Raw genomic sequence first — 21,548 nt, 5'->3', positions numbered from 1 at the left:
CAAATTATTACACACATCACATTCTCTCTTATATGACGTGCAGTTTAATAGAGCATATTGACCAGTGTACTCCCAACATAACCAGGATTCAAGTTTAAAGCTTGGCAAGTGCCATGTTTAATTAAAGATTGGTTTCGGAGAGAAAAAATTGGTAAATAAACCACGGGCTGGTCACTTTATTAGAAAATGCAACATAATGCATGATTAAATCCAGATGTATTAAATCAACTCAATCACATGTCAAAGACATGTAAACTAATAAAGTAAATCTGTTGTGACTCTTGACATCTTTCAATCGCTTTTACCTTAGTAGAAAATTTACCCACATACGTTTTTAGTTTTGTAATTTAACTATTTTCATGGTGAGAAACAGGCTAAAACGCCTATAAATGTACCTAGTTGTTCTCCAAAACTATGTGGGATATCCTTTGAATTAAGGAATTAATTGTAACAGATTTTGTTTCAATGGCCCTGTCCCAAATAGCACACTTAATGTGCACTTGTGGTCTTGTGAACTTACAATGGCCATCACGTATGCATGAAAAATAAGTCCACAAGACTGAGGGTGTCCCATTTGTCATTTTAGGTTCAGAAGGATGCTTTCGAGCGCCCCCTTTGCCAATATACGCCTTCGGTACGCACTTTTCCAGCCCTGCGAGCCCCGCAGACTCCGAAAGTCTGGACTTGGAGGAAGATTGCGAGGGCTTAGTGTTCCATTTGGGACAGGGCCATTGAACAACAGAGACTGGCCCATCTTGTGCAGTGAGTGACAGAGACTTGTGCTGTATATGCAAGGAACACACCTAAATAATTGCATTTTTACATAAACATAATTTTTTTTTAATAAAATAAATAATAATGCAAAATTCTGTTTCATGCTCGGTAATAAATATTTATGGACTCAATTCACCCCATTGGTAATTAATTGTGCTCCCTCTATGCATAACCTCTAGGGGGCAGTGTGGACAATGAATGGAGAACAGATGCACCAAGGGCTGAGAGAGGCAAACCCATTTAACATTATTAGGACATGATCTCAACACAGATATTCACAAGGCAAAGTCAGATAACTGCTGGCGAGATACATCAAGAGAGATAGGGAGGGAGGACGAAAGAGATAGAGATGGGGAAATAGGGAGATTAAGGAAAGAAGAGAGAGGGAGAGCCCATTCAGTGAAGCCTGAGATGAATGTTAATTAATGGATTGCGGTATGATGACTCACAGGAAGCTATTTTTAGCATGACAACACAGACTGGAGGTGTATGGGTTTGTACATACTTCAGTGTTTGGACTTCAAAATAACCTACATTGCTTTGGTTAGGTAAGATTCAGTTTGCATGAGTGCCTGTGGGTTACATTTATCATTAGTCAGCACATTCAAGAATATTTTGCTCACAACAAACAGACGGGAGCTCAAAACAGCAGAGAAGCTTTCTATTCAGACCAGTTAAAGCTGAAGTCACTGAGAAGAACTGCAAAAAAGAAACAAACAAAAAACAATAACTGTTTGCAAACAGGTTTTCCAAATACCCTCCATTTCCTATTGGTCAACAAAATCGGGAGCCCTGCCCCCAAAACTCATGCTATTGGTTAAGCCAATATTGGTGTTGTCGGGCTTAGAGAAATGTTTCAAGACCACCTATAGACTTCTCAATGAAATTAACCTATGAATGGCTTACCTGTGGTTTTCTGAATATTAAACAGGGAAAAGATAAAGCTTTTATAATGTATATAATATATATATATATATATATATATATATATATATATATATATACATACATGTACACTGTATATAGATACAGTATGATATATATTTCACCCAAAAATTATAATTCCAATGAAAAATCAAAGATCCAAACCTGTATGACTTACACCGTGTCTACTCCGGACGTGAGCGGCACAATGCGAAGTGACAAAAGACCCATTATAATCAGTTATGTTGTCTACACTGGATGCGACGCAGCACGACAAATCCCCGACAGTAAACTGATGCCTCGGTCTATTTATGACGCACTCCAAGCACTGGCAATATTTTTCATAGGAAGGACAAATAGATTTGAAACAGTCGCTTTGTTGTGTCCAGTGTAAGACACCGTTTCACTTTCTTCTGTGGAACACAAAAGAAGATATTTTAAAAATGTTTTTTTTTTTTGTCTATACAATTAAAGTCAATGGAATTCAGTGTTGTTTTGGACTCCATTGACGATCCGTTTACTGACAAAAAACAGTTGAAAGATTCTTTAAAATATTTTATTTTGGGTTCCACAGAAGAAAGAACATCATACAGATTTGGAATTAATAAATGATGACAGAATTAAAATTTCTGGATGAACTATTCTTTTAAGTGGTGACGCAGGATCTTTACACTTCACCTGTATTCCTATTGAAGACCTTGGTGTTTTTAGGTACTCTTCCGCCCTGGACACCAGCACAGCTTTATCACAGGTCATTACTGAGCTGTGGCTGTCTGTGGAGGGGTGTCTCTTTCCTGCCATCGCCATGGCAGCTGCTTCCATGGCAATAGTGACGGCCTTGGCGCTGTCCAGACTGTCAGTGGAGTTATAAAGGGCTCGACCCAAACTCAGACTCAACCCATCAGAACCCCAGAGGCCTGTGGGATAAGCATAAAGAGAAGATGGTGTTATTTTGAGGACATATAAAGAGACAGTGAGGCTGTGAATGATGCAATGTTCAGAATTAAAGGAAAATTCCTTAAAAATTAAAGAAATATATTAGTGGAAAGAAAATTCTACCTTTATTGCGTATCAATGTGATTTTAGTATAAAGGAAATCGATTACTAGCCTTTACATTCAATTTTACAACTTCGTTACCTGGACAACAGAAAGGCTAAAAACCTAAAATGATAAGAACATTACAGCTAAAATTTTAATATAAGTGCTTTCATTAAATGATAAAGCTTCACAGTTTCCCAAAATGTGCCTTTTTGCTTTATATATTACAAATGCCTCACTATAACCAACTTTTTTTTCTTCTTTTGTTTTTTAAGCAAGGGGTGAGTGGAATTGTTTTGTGTGGTGATCAACATTACACCACAAATGCTGTCGATTGAGCTTAACTTGTATTTCTATCATGGCAACTCTCAGAGAGATTGGCATGGTAATGGTAATGGATATGGTAATGTTAATGTATTTGGTCTTGGCGGTATAGATCTGCCACACTGCTGCTGCAGAGCAAGTACTGAGACTTGCTACTGCCAATACTTTCACAAACATGCTGCAGCTGCACATGTAACATACATGAAATAACCACCGCAGCAGATCTATACAGGTGGAGCTGGGGAAGGTGGAGGGTTTCTGAAAGCACGCTGGCGACTTCTAACAGAAAACACTACCAGTATTTGAATGTTGAGCCGCAGCTCATTGGCCGCTGATGCAGCAGCACCAATCAGCTGCGCTATGTAGATAACGATGTTATGCCTACCAAATTAGTTAAGGATCTATCAGCCTGCACCATCTAGTTTCATGCCAGGTTGGTATTAAACCTGGATGTTCCTTCATTGTTTGCATAGTCAGAAGTATGGTAAACGCATATATTATTTATTTAGTTGTTATAATACAGTGTTGTTATTGTTAACTAAAACTATTCAAATTTGTACTCAGGTAACTCAAATAAAACTAAAATAAAATATTATATGAAAAACTTCAACTTAAAAACCCCCCATAAAAATAGAATAAGTATTAATAAATGTAAGTTAAAGTACTAATATTACTAAAACTGAAATTAAAAATTAAAAGCTATGTAAGATTTTTATTAAATGAATAGAAAAAATATAAAACCACACAACAAAATTACTAAAAATTTAAATTAAAGCTGATCATAAAAATATTAAAAAGCTAATAAATAATACTACAATAGCACTGTCCACCTCTGGCCAGCTGTCCCTCGTGGTAGGCATCCTGCGTGGACTCTGTGCTGCTCTGCGCTGTGATGGAGATGAGGGGTTTCGAGGTGGAACGAGGGGGCACGGGTGGAGGGGTCCTCTTATAGGTGGGTGTACTGGGTGTGTAGGTGACCGCTGTTAGAGGGAGAGGTTTAAAGTCAAATATCTCCTGTACATCAACATGATGGTACCAAATATTCAAGATCGGAGGCAGACCAAATGCCACCACCATATTAATCGCCAACTATTTTGAGTATTGAACTTATTGTATAACTCGTTCAAAATGAAGAGAATGTGTCATAAATGAGCCTACTGACTTAATTATAGCAAGTTAAATATATACATAATTATAACAAAAACTCCTTCTTCATTAATAGGCTAAGGGAGAAAAACAGTGAGAAATGGCACTTTGATTACTCTTGTAAACAGACTGTATACCCTGCCATGCGTTCTGATGAGCAAAAGGTTATCCACAAATCTTTTTCTGCTCTAATCCACACAGCTGGACCAGGCCGATAAATGGATCTTTGATTTGGATGTGTGCTCTAATTGGGTATAGTGTTTCGAGGAGAATGAAATATGCACAACCGTTCCAAAGTTTGGGGTCAGAATGTTTTTGTTTTCCTTTTTTTGTTGTTGAAAGAAATAGTTGAGACGTTATTCAGAAGTGACAAAAAAGACATTTAAAATGTATTCATCAAAGAATCCTGAACAAAATGTATTAAACCCTGCTAACCACCTCTCCGTCACATCAGCCAGCTTTAAAAACTCACAGAAAGGTCATGTGTACAACTGAATCAGAAAGACTGCTTGAATGAAAGAGGGATAAGGAGAGATTAAAAGAGAAAGATGGATCGTAAGAGGTAGTGGAAGAGAGAGAGAGAGAGAGAGAGAGAGAGAGAGAGAGAGAGAGAGAGAGAGAGAGAGAGAGAGAGAGAGAGAGAGTTTGAAGGGCCGAGAATGAATGAGAAAGGAGGAGGAGGAGGAGTGAGCGGAGTGATTCAGCACTGGTACAAAAATAGATGTTACAGCCAAACAAATAACGCAACAGGGACTCATAACTCTCTCTGTGCTGCCTTTTTTATCAAATGAGCTAAGAGTGATGACACCGTGCTTTCATCGTTACGAAGAGAGAGGAGGGGAGGAAGGGGGAAATGAGAGAGAACGAGTTTGTGAGAGTGCTTCACACTGACTAAACTAGTGATTACAAGGTTGCAAAAGAACAGTGTTAAAGTTAGTGACACTCATCTTGTTTTAAGTTCGATGCACTCAAGAATCATTAGACAGCTGTAAATGGTGAAATTTAGGCAAGGGAGACATGACCAATCACAATTCAGTATCCAAATAGATGTGAAGAAATTAAACCAATCACAATTCTGTATGCAAATGCCACAGCGACATCTCTGTCAATTAGAATATGAATGCTGAATATTCTTATCAAGAGTCTAATGCAACAGACGGGTCCCGGAAGTAAAAATTCCATAAATTATTTTTTGGACAGTGTATTTTTTTCTCTTTTTTTAAAGCCATCAGTCTGCAATAATTTTTTTTAATAAGTGCAGCGGGATTCCTGGTGAAAAACTATATTACCCATGATTCTGCAAGAAAATCCAACAGAAATTTTCCACCAATCAGAGAACTGAGACAAACAAATCTTGCCATAACAATTCTTCATGGAACTGTGTGGGAACACTCCCAAGAATTATTTTGACTAATTATTTTGGCACCGTGAATGGCATAGTCTATCTTTATTCTCCTAAACTACTAAAATATTTGTATAAACATTTGTTGTTTCTTTACATAATCAACATCTTTAAATCAAATGTTTTTATATTTATCCAAGGTTTTTACTTTAATGATATCATTCATAATGCTTCATGGGATTATAAGTCTTTCCCTCATTAAATACTTTTTTGCTTAAAATTTATGTTTGTAATGCTGTGATTTAACTCTTAGCTAGTTAGTTTGGTTTGTGGCTTATAACTCTTAAACAAAGGCTGTTTTAAAATTCAGAATGGGGACAATGATATACAGTAGTTAATTATTTTGATGCAGGTACTGGAACATGAACCCTGGTTGAAGGATGAATATGCTGTGTTCAAGCTATAATGTAAAGATGAGTGGTGTCTGTACCTGGTGGCTGTTGAGAAGGACGGTCCACACTGCCTGAAGAAGGGAGATGGAACTGAATTCCTATAAACAAACATACACATAAACCTTTTGAAGCCAGCCACACTCACACACAGACATACATACATACATAGAGACAGAAACATACAGTACATACATACGAAATTTTTCATACATCATTACACATACATCAAAACTGAATTTTGCATCATGGGATTTGATTTAAACAGAAGTAGTTTACAGTTAATAACAATAGAACTTACAATAAAATTAATAGCAAAACACCTGATGAAAAGTGATCATCTTTTGAATTATAATAATAATAAAAAATCTTCCACTGTGTATTTAAGACACCACATACATCAGACCCAGAACCACTAAAACAAAAAAGTCACTTTAACCTAAACTAAACATCTGTGTTTTAGTCAGAAAGCTAACAATTTTAGAAATGAAATCATAATGTTGAAACTGAATGCGTTCAGTGAGTTCAGTGCTGCTTCCAGAACCTTCTGATCACTTGTTCTTTTGTGTAATCTCACACTGAATTATTTGCAATGACATCTAAAGTGTTACTGCTTGTGATTTGATAAGCTATAAACTTGTCTACCTGCAGGGCCTTCATCAGGAAATTAATATTATTATTACATCAGATCAAATAGTATAATAAGGCTTATAAACCAAAGAATGCGTACATGTGAGAACTGAGCAGAGAGAGGTACTGTAGCTTACAACAGTGTTTTTAAAAAAAAAAAACCTGGTCCACTATGCAACGGTCTAAAACAGTTATTCTGATGTAAAAGTTCTTGTTTTATTATTTAATGAAATTAATAACATTCACTTAGTTACAGATCATCATGATTGCAGACATTTAAGTTGATCTCAGAAAAACCAACAATCAGCTGACAAAGGTGAAGATATAGAGAGATAAAGAGGCTCGTTTTCACATGGTTTTTCAGGCTTCAAAATCTTTGTGGTTAATATTCGAAACCTTAAAGTCCAGGTGGTTTCATTCTGAAATTTTGAAGCCATTAAGAAAGAGAAGAAAATCACAGTGGCACAACAATATTGAGGCTGGGTGGTTAAAAGCCAACATTCATGAGCCAGACAAGGCACACAATGCACACGCAGCCAATGAAATGTGCAGTACCGGGAAACCCACGCCCCCAAAGAAACACTGCTTTTACTACACTTAAATAACCCATAAGGCTCTGTCAGGTATTTCCAACCCACTGAAAAGACTTGCAATGACTTAATATAGTGGGGATGTGACGAGTGAGCATCTTAATGTGTTTATTTGTTTTGCTACAGTCAGTTTTGTCCTGCACTTTAAGCACCTGTGGGTCTGTTCTAGATATGTGTAAAACCCACTTTTATTACTTAAAAAATAGCTCTCCAGCACAGCAGAGGGCAATGTGTGGACAATGCTTAAAATAAGGCCTGAGAGCTCAGGTATGAATAAAGGAAGACCTGTTAGCAATGGCTAAATCCCAATATGCATGCTAATAGTACGATATAGTATATGAGATAAAGATTAGTGTCCACCGAATCACAAAATTGCACACTATTTCTAGTGAATGTTCCAAATATGCATCTGTCTGTGCTTTGTAGGTTAATATTTCCCACAACCTCTTGCGCAACACAAGGAAATCGTGGTCATTTGTAATGACTCTTTGATGCTGTATCAAGACCATTATATGACTATACTGTATACATAGCTGTGGTATGCGAACTGGGAATTAGCCAAGATTTCCATTCTAACATTGAATATTTCAAGATTAAAGATATTTTGCCAGATTTAATTTGTAGGGAAACACATTTAAAGTCTTTATAAGCTTTTAAAACCACACAATATTTGCACTGTTCTCAAAACTCACTGTAAATGTCTGTCAGTTGGCTGGCTGACTAACAAAAAAGCAGAGAGCCCTGAAAGTCCAGGCTTTAAATAAATAAATAAACAAGCAAATAAATCTAAACATAATTAGATACATTAGCTACAACCACTTGATTAAAAAATACTAATAAAGCTGCAATCTCAACTACATTAACTACTTCAAGAACTACTTCACTTTTAGTATGACTCTGTCATACTAGTAAACTGTTGCTAATAATTAGAATGCTAATAATTTATCACTGTATCCGGTTTCAAAATGTCCTCTGATTGTCAGATACAAGGTCATTGCATTATATTTGTCGATACAAACCAAATCTTAATTGTTAGAGATTTCCAGAGTATTTTCTTTAGTACCCTGATATTTCCTCGCATAGGCCTACATGTAAATAATATTCTTAATAATACAAACAGACTGCTGATTTGACATTAATAGCTTCAGTCACCATATCGGCACAAATAAACTGGCATCTTATTTTAAAGATGGGGAGCTCTCATAGCAGTTAATGAGAGTTGCGTGTGTAATGTTATTCATTTTTGCAGGAAAGATCACTGGATACAATAGGCTGTACATTTAAATAATACACGGAATCACTGGGGAATATATTATATGTGGAAATAATAAGGATGCACAGTATTTTGTATCTCATTTATAATAATAAGTGTGGATTTGCAATATTAGCATCGATTTGTAAGAAGTGTGCATGATTAATTTTGTTTAAAAGGTTACAACTAACTGTACAAGTATACCCTTCACCTCAAAGTACGTGTTTATACCACAGGTCTTCATTCCTTACCCATATGCAATTTTGTGGTCTGCAGATCTATATCCCATTTTTAAATAAACTTTAAAACAACCCACATGCTCAGTGTATGTTCATGTAATCCCAGCAGATTAACAGAGTTTACATCAGTAACCAAATTCCTTATATGTAATTCACCATAAAGAAATATCCATTTAATATTAATATCTGATATATATTTCCACATATGAATATGCCCAGAAAGAAAATCCAAAAAATATCACATTCACCATGTCCTATTTCCCACCAGAACTCTATAAGATTTGAGCAAAAAACAAAGAAAAAAAGAAACAGTAGTCACTTCACAGAGTTCTGTAAAATAGACAATGTTTCATTGAAAATTTCACAGTACTAATTCCTCCACTTTAACAGTGAGACTTTGGCTCTGAAGACATTGAGTAAAATGGAATAAAATATGCCATCATTCATACCACAGAAACAACCACTACATTACATTCAGAGAAAAAAAAGATGAATAAAATCCTTAAAATGTATCCAAGTGATATGCAGTTGTTTCAGGTCTTTGGTCGACATCCACTTAATACTCTGTTTTGTTCCATCTGAAAAAGTATTCTCCCTACCCCCCATCCTCTCAGAGCATGACCAAGGAACATATTTCTGGTTTAACCGAGACCAGTTCATACAGAGATTTATTTTACAGTTTACCTATTTCTAAAGTTCATTGGAGAGAGTGTCTTGACTGGAAGTCTTCGTTCTCTGCCAAAAAACAATCACAGTATTTACTAAAATACATTTCAGTCTCTGTAAAGCCAGAGAGTGTCCCTGGAGAGGAGTGAAGTTCAAGGTGACTCACCAGTTTTGCAGTGTAAATAGGTGCTGAATATCTGAAGTACACTAATACAGTCCCATTTCTGTCATCAGACATCTTTTAGCTACAACCCCTCTAATAACTTCATCCATGCCTTAATTGTAACAATGTTGTATCCCTTCTACTTTTTCCTTTCAAAACTCTCTATTTCGCATTCTCTCTTATATAATCAGACACATATTGGGGAGACAGACCTGTAAACATCTTGCTACATAACCTAACAGTCTTACATTCTGTCTATAAATATTATATATGATTTTATATATGATTATATATGATTTTTCTATTGCACACCCCGTGTATTGTTAAGCTCAGAGTGACAGTGACATATAAGACATCACTGAATTGTTTGAGTATTTCTTGTGGTAAATTTCCATACTGGCACTCCGTGACATTGGCTGCCGTCCACGTGCTTTCCGCTGCCATCGAATCCACAGGAAATCCCTACCGGAGAGTGAATGAGAAGGGCTGCTTATGGCTGCTGTTCCCTTTGGTGACCCATTATCGCTTGTTTCGCTCTTAGATACGTCTAAAGCTGACTGGAGCTCCAACAGGGATAAATTGAAGGGGTGCACAGTTGCTGGGTCTATGGTAGCAAGTCCAGGTGGATTCAGCTCCTGTGACGTTGGTTCATCCGTGCTAGTGACTTCAGGATCAAATGTATCTGACTCAACTGAGCACAGAACGGCAGAGTAGAGAGTCTCAGACTCCAGGTGAGCTGATTCCACAGTGTCTGGGAAATTTATCATCGAGTAAGGAGAATCTACATTCTGGCCATTTTCTTCTTCAGAGTAGGACTCTGGGACGTTAATGACACTACATTCTTCAGCAAAAACCATAAATGTTTCCTTTTTGGACCACAAAACCAGAGCCTGGGTGTCTAGTTCATGTGCAGTTGGCTTTTGACAAGAAGGAAAATGAGGTTCCGGACTTACTGGGTTTGATATGTCAGACTCTGTTCGGGATTCAGGCTCTGGAGTGGCAGGTTGGAGATAAATGGTGTCCAGTAGTTCTGGAAAGGGTGGTTCTTGTTCTGTAGACTCACAGGAATATTCATAGACAGTTTCTGGGGTTGGAGGATTTGGTAGAGCCAGATCTACAGGACCTGGGCTTTGAGAGCCAGAAACATTGAGCTCAAGAGATTCTAAACTTGGCCATTTTAAGTCATGAAGATTCATAGAATCTGGGGTCATTGGACTCAGGACAACAGAGTCCAATTCTAGTGGTGTGAAGTCCATAGTTTCTTCTTCTGTATTACTCAACAACAATGGTTGCATGGATTCTAGAACTGACTGTTCCTGTGTAGACGTGCTACGAAGGTCCATTGTATTTGGACCAGGTTGTTCCGGAGATTGTTGCCGATCAAGAAATTCTTGGGGTGGAGAGCCAGTATCATCCGGATCCAGTTTAGGCCACTGCAAACTGGCCAGGTTTACTAGTTCTACATTTGTGAAGTCTAAAACAATGGATTCCACATGCTCTGGAGATGATGACTTCGTAAAGCAATACGGTTCTACCTCTGGCACTGGTTCTGGGGGATCTGGAGGAGTCATTGAGTCCGAATCTAGATCAGGCCAACAAAGTGACGCCACATCAATAGGATCTGGAGGGGTAAGATTAGCAAAAGTAGGGTCATCAATCTCTGCTAAATCAGAGTTGGGGTCAGTTTGAAAAAATGGTGAAGAGGCCGAGACGTGCAGGACATTTTTATCTGCAGGTTCTGAGGGAGACATGGAAAAAACATTAGGATCAACTGGTGAGGGGCAGTTAACCGCTGCGTCTGCTGTGTTCTGTCGCACCAGTGTCTTGCTTCCTGCCTGGGTGCTGACAGACACTTGAGGAGTAGCTGTCTGGGTTTCCCTTACCCAGCTCGGTGACCAGGTGCTGTAATGTTGCGTAAAGGTGGAAAAGTTAATGTTAAAGGCTCTGAGCTCTGTGCACAGATCCTTTCTGAGATCGGCTAACTCCTTACGCATGGCTGACACATCATCCCTCCACTGCTGGCTGATGGCCAGGGCTAGATCTGCCGTCTCCTGGACACTTGACTGAACAGGGCGCGGCCTGATGGGCGCACTCGTTTTCAGCGGGGGTAATGAGGGAGACGTGGTGGGTGAGCTATTACCATAAAGGGTGCTGGATTCATCTCCTCTCCCGCGGAGGCCCGTATCCCCACAGACCATGGAGGTTAAGTCTGGCCCCTCGCTGAGTAAATTGTCCTCATTAAGCAAACCCGTGCCCTCCAGCACATCATTTCCCTCTGGAAGAAAAATATAAAAATGCCAGTGTATATAATGTGCCCAGTGGTGAGGCCAGCTGGGGAATTGTGCTGTTTGCAGGCTCCATTTAGAGTTCAACCAAACATGTGTGAGCCAAAATCAGTTTCAGGCCAGATCAGGGTTAAATCTTTTTTGTGTCAATGAGGTTATCACACAGGCCAGATAAAAATGTTAACATTCCATTGCAGGGATATGGGAATTATTTATTTATAAGAAAAAGAGAAGTATGTTCACACTTTAAATGGAAGGGCTTTATAAAATTGTACAAATTGTTTTGAGGTTTACTCAGTATGCAACAAACGCAATCTCAACTCCCTGTTTTTAGGTGACGGGAGCTGGTTATTGTGAGTTATTGTGATCACGCTAGCAAACAGATTCCATTTTGACTCACAGCTCTGTTATTACTCTGCCTTCTCACTCTATACTTTATTTGCATATTCATCTCTCAAAGCACAAAACAGAGAACTGAAGCCTGAGGACACCTGCAGGGGATAATAACAACGGCATCTTATAGAGCATTACCAGGTCCCTCTGACAGAGCAGGTCTGTGCTTTGTGCCTTGAAAGGAGGCAATTGCGAGCAAAAGCTTTCGTCTTTTTTTTTTTGTGTGTGTGTGTGTCTCAACAAAGCAGGTATGAACCCTATTGAACATGAGAGGTCTGACCAGGTCTTTACTGGGGGAATCATTGTCTTCAACCGGTACCTCGACACACAAACAGCCAAATTCAAACAAAAAATTAGCTCATTGCTTTATCAATAGTTTAACACATGCAATTTTTCTGATCAGTGATTGTATTTTTTGAAATATTCCTTGCCCAGTCACTGTTGCAAAATATATATGAGACTTACTATAATGGATTTATTCAAACTAAGCTCAAAATCAAGTGTTTTTAAAGAGATTCCCTTTGTGAGAAAGCCAATATTGCTCATTATACTGCAAGCATATTTCAGTGAGAAGGCAGTGCAAAAAAACGCCAGAGCATAACTACTGTATATTTTCGGTCAAAATTTTTTGGCCTTAATTCACAATAACACTTAATTGTATTTAGGAGGCTTGTTTCACCACTGACACTTAAACCGCCTGAAAACTCAAACGCTCAAGCACGGCTTCAGTTGCGGACCCTGTGGGAGAGAGAACTCAAAACTGATACGTTTAAAACCAGCTTCCAAAGCCGGAAGACAAAGAGAGAGTGAGTGAGAGAGAGAGAGGTAGAGACTAGGAGATGTGCGAGAGTGAGAAACAGAAAGCCCACAGAGTGACAATCACCTGACTGAGAAACATTTTGGGATCGCAATACACACCACCTCGTGTCTCCATCATTGCTTTTCACCCCCTCCCTGTCTGTTAGCCAAGAGTCAACTGAGGCAGAAAATAGGACAAGGTAGAGATCCAAATTGAAAATCTTGAGAGACAAAACACACAGTGGAAGAATAAAAAAGGTCATATCTTAATTTGGACACAATATTTTAAAAAAAAATTGGATGTTTCACTTTTCACCATTTTATTTTTTGCTACAATATTTGGGGATTGAATTCAATAGGGTTCATATTCTTATGCTCTGTGGCACACCAGCACTTACCTCTGGGTTTTGAAGCCTTACACAAAACAATCACTCTGCAGTAAGCAGTTCACATGCATGCATGCCATGCTACATGTAAAACGATGCATTCATTCAGAAATAATCATTTGAACAGCTTTTCCACTGATCTGAATTTAACTGGGAAACACCATACTCTTCAATGCTTTCATAGGGTCCAGCATTTACGCTCTTAATAATTAAGTCATACAAATTTTAAATTCATGAAATTCATGAAATTATGTAATCACTGAGCCAAGCGCTCTTGTTTTCAAACTGACATTTTCTTAATTAAATTGCTCATTCATCGTTTTGAAGGTTACAATTGTATTACCAGAAACTGTATTCATAAAAACTGATTCAGGAATGCCTTAAATCTTTTAAGATCAGAATCAGAATATGTAAAATCAAGTTACTCATCAGTTGGCCAATTAACTTTTGCCATAAACATTAACGAGTCAAATTGTAAATAGAAAAAAAGAAGAAAAAAAAAACTTGATTGTAATATATATATATATATATAGCATTCATAGCTTTTGAACTACTTTTGTATTGTTAAAGGCAAACCTAAGTCACTAAATACAGTATGTTATCTGGAATACTGCTACTGCCACAACTCCTGCTTGGAGACAAACACAAGCCGAGACCAGACAAAGGTGTGCATGGTTATCCACAAGGAAAGCCCACTTACCTGTGGTGGACCTGATGGTGGAGGTCACAGTTGATGATGTCATGGAGGGGACACAGTCATCGTCCTGTGAGAATCCAGCCTGGATTGCTCGCAAGTAACTGTGGCTGCGTGTCCTGAAACAGCCAGGCAAGTCCAAAGCATCCATTGCCTGAGACTCCACCTCGCTGAACACGGATTCACACACTGACTCAAACTGGCCATTAACCTCGGTCTCGCTCACCTGCAGAAACAGAAAAACCGAGTCAATATATCTCAGCATGTTTCTTCTAACCATCCTCCCTTATTTTTTTCATCTGGCTGCTTTCTTCCATTTTCATGGCTTTATTTGCTGTTAGGCCTATATTTATCCCTCAGTCCCAGTGTACAGTCTAATCTTATCTACACAGGACTGTACAGTACGTGAGATAAAAATTGTGATATTGTCACGGCAGAATCTCTGCAGATCAAACATTAAGTCTTCCTGCAGAAGACGGAGGAAATGAAATGCTTTCTTTAAATCCTTCCCATTCCTGAGCAATAACTGGTTAGATCGACTTGGAAAATCTGAGATAAGCATCTTTGTGATAAAGCGATATATCTAGACAAGCTGAACTTGCCTGATAGGATTCTTACTAAATATCAGATTCCCATTTAGCAATCTTTAAAATCCAAGATTGCCATCAAGTTCCATTGAAAGGGAATTATCCCTTAATGACCACGGCAAGCCACTGATGGTGCTTAGAAATCCAGAGCGAGCGAGTGTGTGTGCAAAATGAGGGTCCGAAGAAATAAAAACCATGTTGTAAGACCTCAAGACAAATCAATACAACCCACATTACTTCACTTTCAGAGAGATTTAGATGTTAGAGGCTGATAAATCTGGCTATTTAGAAACAGACAAACACAATAACACTATATTAAATGGGAAAATGGGGCCTAAATCCTCGGTAAGCGTTGTGTTTTTCTGCACTGTTGAAGAGTGTGAAAAACCCAAGATTACTTTAAGCTTTGTGAAGCCGAGCAGATGTGACTCTCACCTGGCTGACTTGGCTGACGCAACTGGCCTGGCTCAGGGTGCTGACCGCTCTCATGTAGCTCTGGTTCCTGGAGCGGAACTTCGGCGAGTTGTAGTTGGGAGACGGTTCCAGTGTGATGCTGGGATGGATTTCCCTAGAGGTCTGAAGATGGTAGCTTTGACTATGCAGTGAGACATGCAGTGAAGATGACAATGAAAGGAAGAGAAGGTAATAAAAAAGAAAGCGAATTATATACTCTATCTATCTATCTATCTATCTATCTATCTATCTATCTATCTATCTATCTATCTATCTATCTATCTATCTATCAATCTATCAATCTATCTATCTATCTATCTATCTATCTATCTATCTATCTATCTATCTATCTATCTATCTATCATCATCTAATAAGATCTAAGGATTACTACATAAAGGATCATGTAACAACATATATACATTATTTATCTATGTCCTTTACAGCCTTCCTCTCTTTCTGATTCAATGCAACCTAAAAATGGCATTTCGATTGGCTGTGCTGAAGCATCCAATCAATGCAGGAAAATTAAGCACAATGCAAATTAGAGGCTACTTAATGAGCCACTGTGCCTGTGCACTCAATACTACCTAGAAAAAATACTACATCACATGACTCCCCAAAAGAGAAAGACAGAGGAAAGGAAAAAAGAGTAATGCTATTTCACAAAATTTAGATTTTATAAATAGTTATAAAATTAGTTTTGAGTTGTCTTTTATTTAATGACTTATTTTTCTAAGCATGCATCAAAGTCTACACTACCTTTGCAAGTTTTGAGCAGCTAAGTGTGTGTCTGCTCATATTCACCTTAAATCTGCGGTGATATTGGTGAGGTATTTGACCATATCCCGGCTTGTCTTGTCAAAACGGTACGAGCTGTGAACAGAGGTGAAAGACATTTAAGGGTTGAAAGAAGGATTGTATGATAAACCAAGAATTTGATTTTTGTAGAAAATCTAAATGGTGAAAGTAACAGTTAATAAAATTGTTTCAAACTCTGGTTGTGTCTGTCGGAGTTTGGGATTAGTTAAATAATCTTTCCCGCACAATTCACACTGCAGCTATTCCCCTCAAGGAATATAATCACACTTTCTCTCAACTCAAATCTCCTGAGATCTGCAGAAATGTGCACACAAACACATTCCTGAACCCTCAGTGTAGATCGTGGTGAAATTTCTGCTGTGAGATTCTGCTGGGCAAGTAAGAAACAGACCACACAAGCACAGCTCAAATGATTACCATTCAGCTATTGTTTAGTTGCTGGAGAGCCAACAGACAAAACCAAGGCTCATTCGAATCTGAGATCTTAGTAAGAAAAGATGGATGGAGTGTTTGATGATGAAGTTACAGAGTGTGAAGAGACTCTTCAGGACACAGGGACGGATTTGACGCTGCTGTTGGTGATGCTTGAGCTCTGAGCTCTAAAAATCAATACAATCAATGTGTCTCCCTCGGTTTGCACGGTGTGCGTCCTTCTCTGCTGCTGCGGGGGACATTTCTAAGGCTCTGCCTCAAGCTTTAACTACAACACATTCTGAACCTCCACAGTTAAACTGCAGAGGGCAGATGTTCAACATGTGTAAGCTCATCTTTGCAGGGAGTTTCATTAGAGCTGTATCACGTATTAAGTTATTTTGAATCTTTTTAAAAAAGAAAAGGAAAACGATGCATTAATTTGCCAACACAATGAACTTTTCTCAATGTTCCCAGCAGGTTGTTAAAAATCTAAGCATATTACAAATATACTGGGAGATTGCAAAGGACTCTAAAGCAGTTATGAGTGGGTTGAACTCATTTCATGGTGCCATTCAACACCACTGCGCTTTACAGTGCAGTATTGAACTGATGATGTTAACACTGATTGGTGATGAGCTCCTTAGAATGTCGGTGTATCTCTTCATTTTGCTGAGCTTCTGCTAGCTGTGTGTCGTCAGCTCCCTCTTACAGTCTTCCTATACCTATATTCTCTGGGGATTTCCAACAGTGGGTCTCGGCCACGCAGAGATAAATGATGCTGTTTTGAGTGATCAGCTTGCATGCACTCTAAAAGCTTAGCATGCTTTGGTATGTTGTCACTGCATCATGACACCCCCTGCCCTGCCAAATCTGCACTGTTCCATCAGAATGTACTGCTGTTCTTTCCTTAGTGGAAAATGTATTTATCGAAAAGCATTCGATCTGTTCCAAAACATAGTGAGCCAACATCCAGGATTTTGCTGTTTCTAAGACTGCAAAGTTGTTCTAAAAGGATTGGCCAAAGATATTGCAACATTTCATACCTGAAATGTTAAAATGGAAAAACAAAAACAAATTATAAATAAAAATGTTATAATAAAAAAACATTAAAAAAAATTATAAAGTCAAACCAATGGGCAAATCAAGGCTCCAAAAATATAGAAATATATTGACAGACTCAGACTTTTTTTTTCTTCTATTTTTAGCTGAGCACTCACTTTAAGCAATCTGCCAGTGATGTGTGTGCCTCTGTTATGTGTATACTATAATTAATAACATAACAGAGACATATTGGGTAAATATATATATAGGGTACAACGGGGCTAAAGGCGTGCCGGGTTAAAAAGCACATTTGACTTTATTCTCTTTTAAACTCAAAACCTCTTTTAAATTCTGCTCAGTACTTTTCTTAACAACCGCTTTTGATTATGCATTTGAAAATGTGGCTGATTCTTGACGCGAGTGCTGACAGCAATGCAAAGTTGATTGTGCGCTAATTTGATCTAATATTTGATGTTAAAAATATATATATATATTTATGTAACAAATGAGAAGTGATAAAAATATTGTCTATATTTTAAGACAAAAGTCCTGTTAATGTTTTTTTTTTTCTGTTTTTTTCAAAGTAATTAAAGCAACAGTTTTTCAAAAATGGAAGAATATGTAAAAGTATGGTATCTGGGGTAAAAGGGGCCACTGCTCTTGGGGCTAAAAGCACAATAATAAATATGATAATAAAGAACTGCCTGACTTTTCCTTTTGTTGACATGACATGGTTAGATTCAGATGGTAAATATATTTCAAATTGGGTGTCCACCTTAGATATAATCACCATATTTATAATAAAAGCCTCATATTTAAAATTTAAAATTTCATTTTAATAAATATCATATGTATTTTCTACTACTCTAAAGCATTATTAAATTATTGAGAGATCTCATTCAATGATTTCAGAATCTTTTTTTCAAATAATTTTGTTTCTGTATTTTTTTAAATTAACATTTTAATGACAGTATATTTTTGTACAAAAATGAACTCTTTTATTTATCAATATAAACCAAAAATAGTACAAACTTTGCTAAAGTGATTGTTTTGAACAAGTATTAAGTAAGATTTCTTTCTTTATGGTCCTTCAGAAATTATTCTAATATTATTCTAATATTAGTGCTATTAAAAGTAGTGCTCAAATTAATTATTATTAATTATTAGTAATGTTGAAAACAGTTGTGCTGCCTAATATTTTGTGAACACCCTACTTTTTTAAATTCAGGATTCTTTGATGTATAGAAACAAAGAAACAGAGACATTTGCTGCTTCCGAAAGCTTAGGCGGCTGACTTGTTGCCTTGCTGCCTTAATCAGGCATGACTATGAAGACAGCGTTTGTGCATGAAGATTCTTCACAAAACTGATTTCATACAAACTTCAGAGGCAGCGTAAAGTTTTAATGATCTACAACAAAATAGAGAGAGCTTTGGTGAGACACCTATAGGTAAAATATAGGTAAAAAATTTACATTTATACAAACTGACCACCAACCGGATATTGTCAGATGCCATATTGCCATGCCTTATTTTTTTAGCTGAACTGTCACGGGATTGAATGCTCAGGATTGTGGGATATTAAAGGCAGCAAATGATTAATCTATGCTGTTTTCAAAAATCCATTAGATAAAGGTATATCATTAGACAGAATACTTTTGAGTAGAGCGATCACTGGATTTAGACATGCCTTATTGCTGTCCTACCTCTGTATGCTGCCTGTGGAGGCAGCATTTTTCAGCTTTTGGACGCAGGCTCAGCCATTAAGTCTTCAGCGTATCAGTAATCTACAATCAGTAAGGGCAATCAGAAATGCTTAAGCATGCATCACACAAGATGGAAGATCAACAAGAGCATATTTAGTCAGATTGCTGGCCTACAACATCATCCTGCACATGTTGTTTGGAGCTGATCTGATGGCCTGTTGCATCTTAAGCTTGTCTTCTCAAGTCTGATTTTCATAACAGAAAGCAACAGTGGGTGACTCATTTCCTCTAGATTCAATAGCTTGGTTTGGATAGAAAAAAAGCGCCAGAACACGGCCCAACATTTAGTTTGTTTGTGCCGAATCATGTCTTGAGTGACTGCTGAGACGGGGACCAAAGGATCTCCAAAGGAATGAGCATTACATGCTAGCTCTGAAAAAATAAAGACAGATTAAACTAATCTTGACACTTGAAAACCTAAAATGACATATTGGAACTGCAAAATAACAATGTAATAGAAAAAAGATAGGTACACTATGTAACTTTTTTGTTCAAAATTAACAAAATATAAATAATGAGTCAATACATGTACTGTATCATTCCTACAAAATGTGTTTTTTGTCTTACCATATGTTGATTCACTATGACTATGGCAAGTCAATATATAAATCTTATATTTTAGAACTGTTGGGATGGTTTTTGCAGGAAATTGCGAACAAAGGTAACTGCATAGATATGTCTACTTAGGTAGACATTTGTTGTCACAACGAGCGAGAAAGGTGAATCCGGTGAATCACCTGTTTTAAAAAAAACGAGGTGGAGAGTCTCCTAGCAAAAAGAGAATGCGGTAGATCTTGAAATAAAACCAGAATCAACATTGGCTTGGCTTTTCGGAGATGGCAAGAACTGAGAGATTTGAAATGTTGTAAAAGCGACCCAGAGATGCCTTTTTCTATTACTCAACAAAGTACAAGTAAGGTATTTTACTGAACAGATAAATTGGCATATGTAGCTCATATGTAGCTATTTCATTATGGATTGTTGTAGTGCTGTGCTGAAATTTATTTTCAAGGAAGTACAGTGTCTATCAATGGGTATAGCTACAGTAATGCCTTCAGCTAGTCAGCTTAAGACCCTTTCCATCTAAACTGGTTATATCTCTTAAGCCAAGTAGTGAATAGTAGCTTAATGAGCAGTAGGAATACCATATTCATCCGCACAGTCACGCAGAGCCAAAGCACAACCAAAACAATGTTCCGTTGCAAAATATACGCAGTTGATTTTACATAAAAATTAGTATACCGATCTACGATCAGAATGCAGCTTGATTGGTGCAGGGTACACAAATGTAATAGGCAATTAATTAATTTTGTCTTTCAAAAGTAGTTCCTACTTCTCTTAAAGGTCATTCCCAGTCAACACATGAGATCATGCAATAATCACAGTGACATCATACCATTCTCATACTGTGATACTTACAGTGTGAGTAATATGTGATCTCATTGTGCATTGTTGAGCAGGTTGAGAGGAGGCAGTTCAAATATAGGTCACTGGGGGGACATTCTACTTCCTGTTTCTCAACACTGGAAAAACGTGGATACAGTACGTTTGTGCTATACAGTTGTGTTCTGGACTCAGGGTGGAATTGGTACACTGGGAAAATGGTGAGTGGTCTCTTTAATTGCTATTCACATATGCTCATATGATATTATAATGCCAATATGATCTGTGGCCTGGCCCTGTGTTAGCAGAGTACTGGCACATGGCCAGCCATCTTGCCAGCTCAGGTGTAGAATCACCTGGCTTCGGTTATCACACCAGCTGAGCTGACTAGCAGGAGCTAGGTTGCATATCAGTATTTATGAATTGTTAGGCATCCTATATCAGATCATTACTAGACTACATAACTAACGTGATCATATTTCAATATGTCTTTCTTTACACCCGCACAGAATACAAAATAAACAAAGAAACTGTATTTTTTAAATAATTTCTAGATGGAAATAAAATATTAAGTTCTACATGATGTTTTTGATACAACAACCAATATTAGAGAAAATTTATATCACAGGGAACTCACACTTAACTAACAGAAATGGAGTTTAACACAGTGATATCACAGTGGTCTAATATGGTGAGCTCACAGCATGAGTGCACTGTGAACTCACATTGTGACCACAATATGAGTGTATCCTGTAAGTTCAAAGTTTGAGCACATAGTGAGTGCGCTGTGAGGTTATACTTTTCGCTCGCTGTGACCTCACATTGTGACCACATTAGTATCCTGGGAGCTCATGGTGAGATCACAGTGAGATCAAATGGTTGACTGGGTTGGCTTTCCGCTGCGCATGAAGGAAGTTTTACAGATAAATATTTTCTTCTTGGTAGAGATTACATTTCAACATAAATCACATTCACGTATTCATTTTTTTGTA

General features: G+C 37.6%; 1 protein-coding gene across 5 annotated transcripts in view; it reads right to left on the bottom strand.

The window, feature by feature from the left end:
- The window catches only part of dlgap2a (discs, large (Drosophila) homolog-associated protein 2a), a 184,523-nt gene that overhangs the window by 15,183 nt on the left and 147,792 nt on the right, over positions 1 to 21,548 (bottom strand). For all 5 annotated transcript variants that reach the window (XM_077239550.1, XM_077239553.1, XM_077239554.1 and 2 more), the window contains 6 exons: positions 15,940 to 16,008; positions 15,117 to 15,276; positions 14,101 to 14,320; positions 6,040 to 6,099; positions 3,892 to 4,041; positions 2,377 to 2,615 (listed from right to left, as the gene is read on the bottom strand). In XM_077239550.1, the coding sequence (XP_077095665.1) occupies positions 2,377 to 2,615; positions 3,892 to 4,041; positions 6,040 to 6,099; positions 14,101 to 14,320; positions 15,117 to 15,276; positions 15,940 to 16,008 (898 nt within the window). The remainder of the gene's footprint in view (positions 1 to 2,376; positions 2,616 to 3,891; positions 4,042 to 6,039; positions 6,100 to 14,100; positions 14,321 to 15,116; positions 15,277 to 15,939; positions 16,009 to 21,548) is intronic.

Source organism: Siphateles boraxobius, unplaced genomic scaffold (genome assembly GCF_051911475.1).
Source record: "Siphateles boraxobius isolate OS27281-9 unplaced genomic scaffold, OSU_SipBor_1 22, whole genome shotgun sequence".
Taxonomy (NCBI): Eukaryota; Metazoa; Chordata; class Actinopteri; order Cypriniformes; family Leuciscidae; genus Siphateles; species Siphateles boraxobius.
Note: the sequence above shows the minus strand (reverse complement) of the source record. Positions and strands in the feature narration are given on the sequence as shown.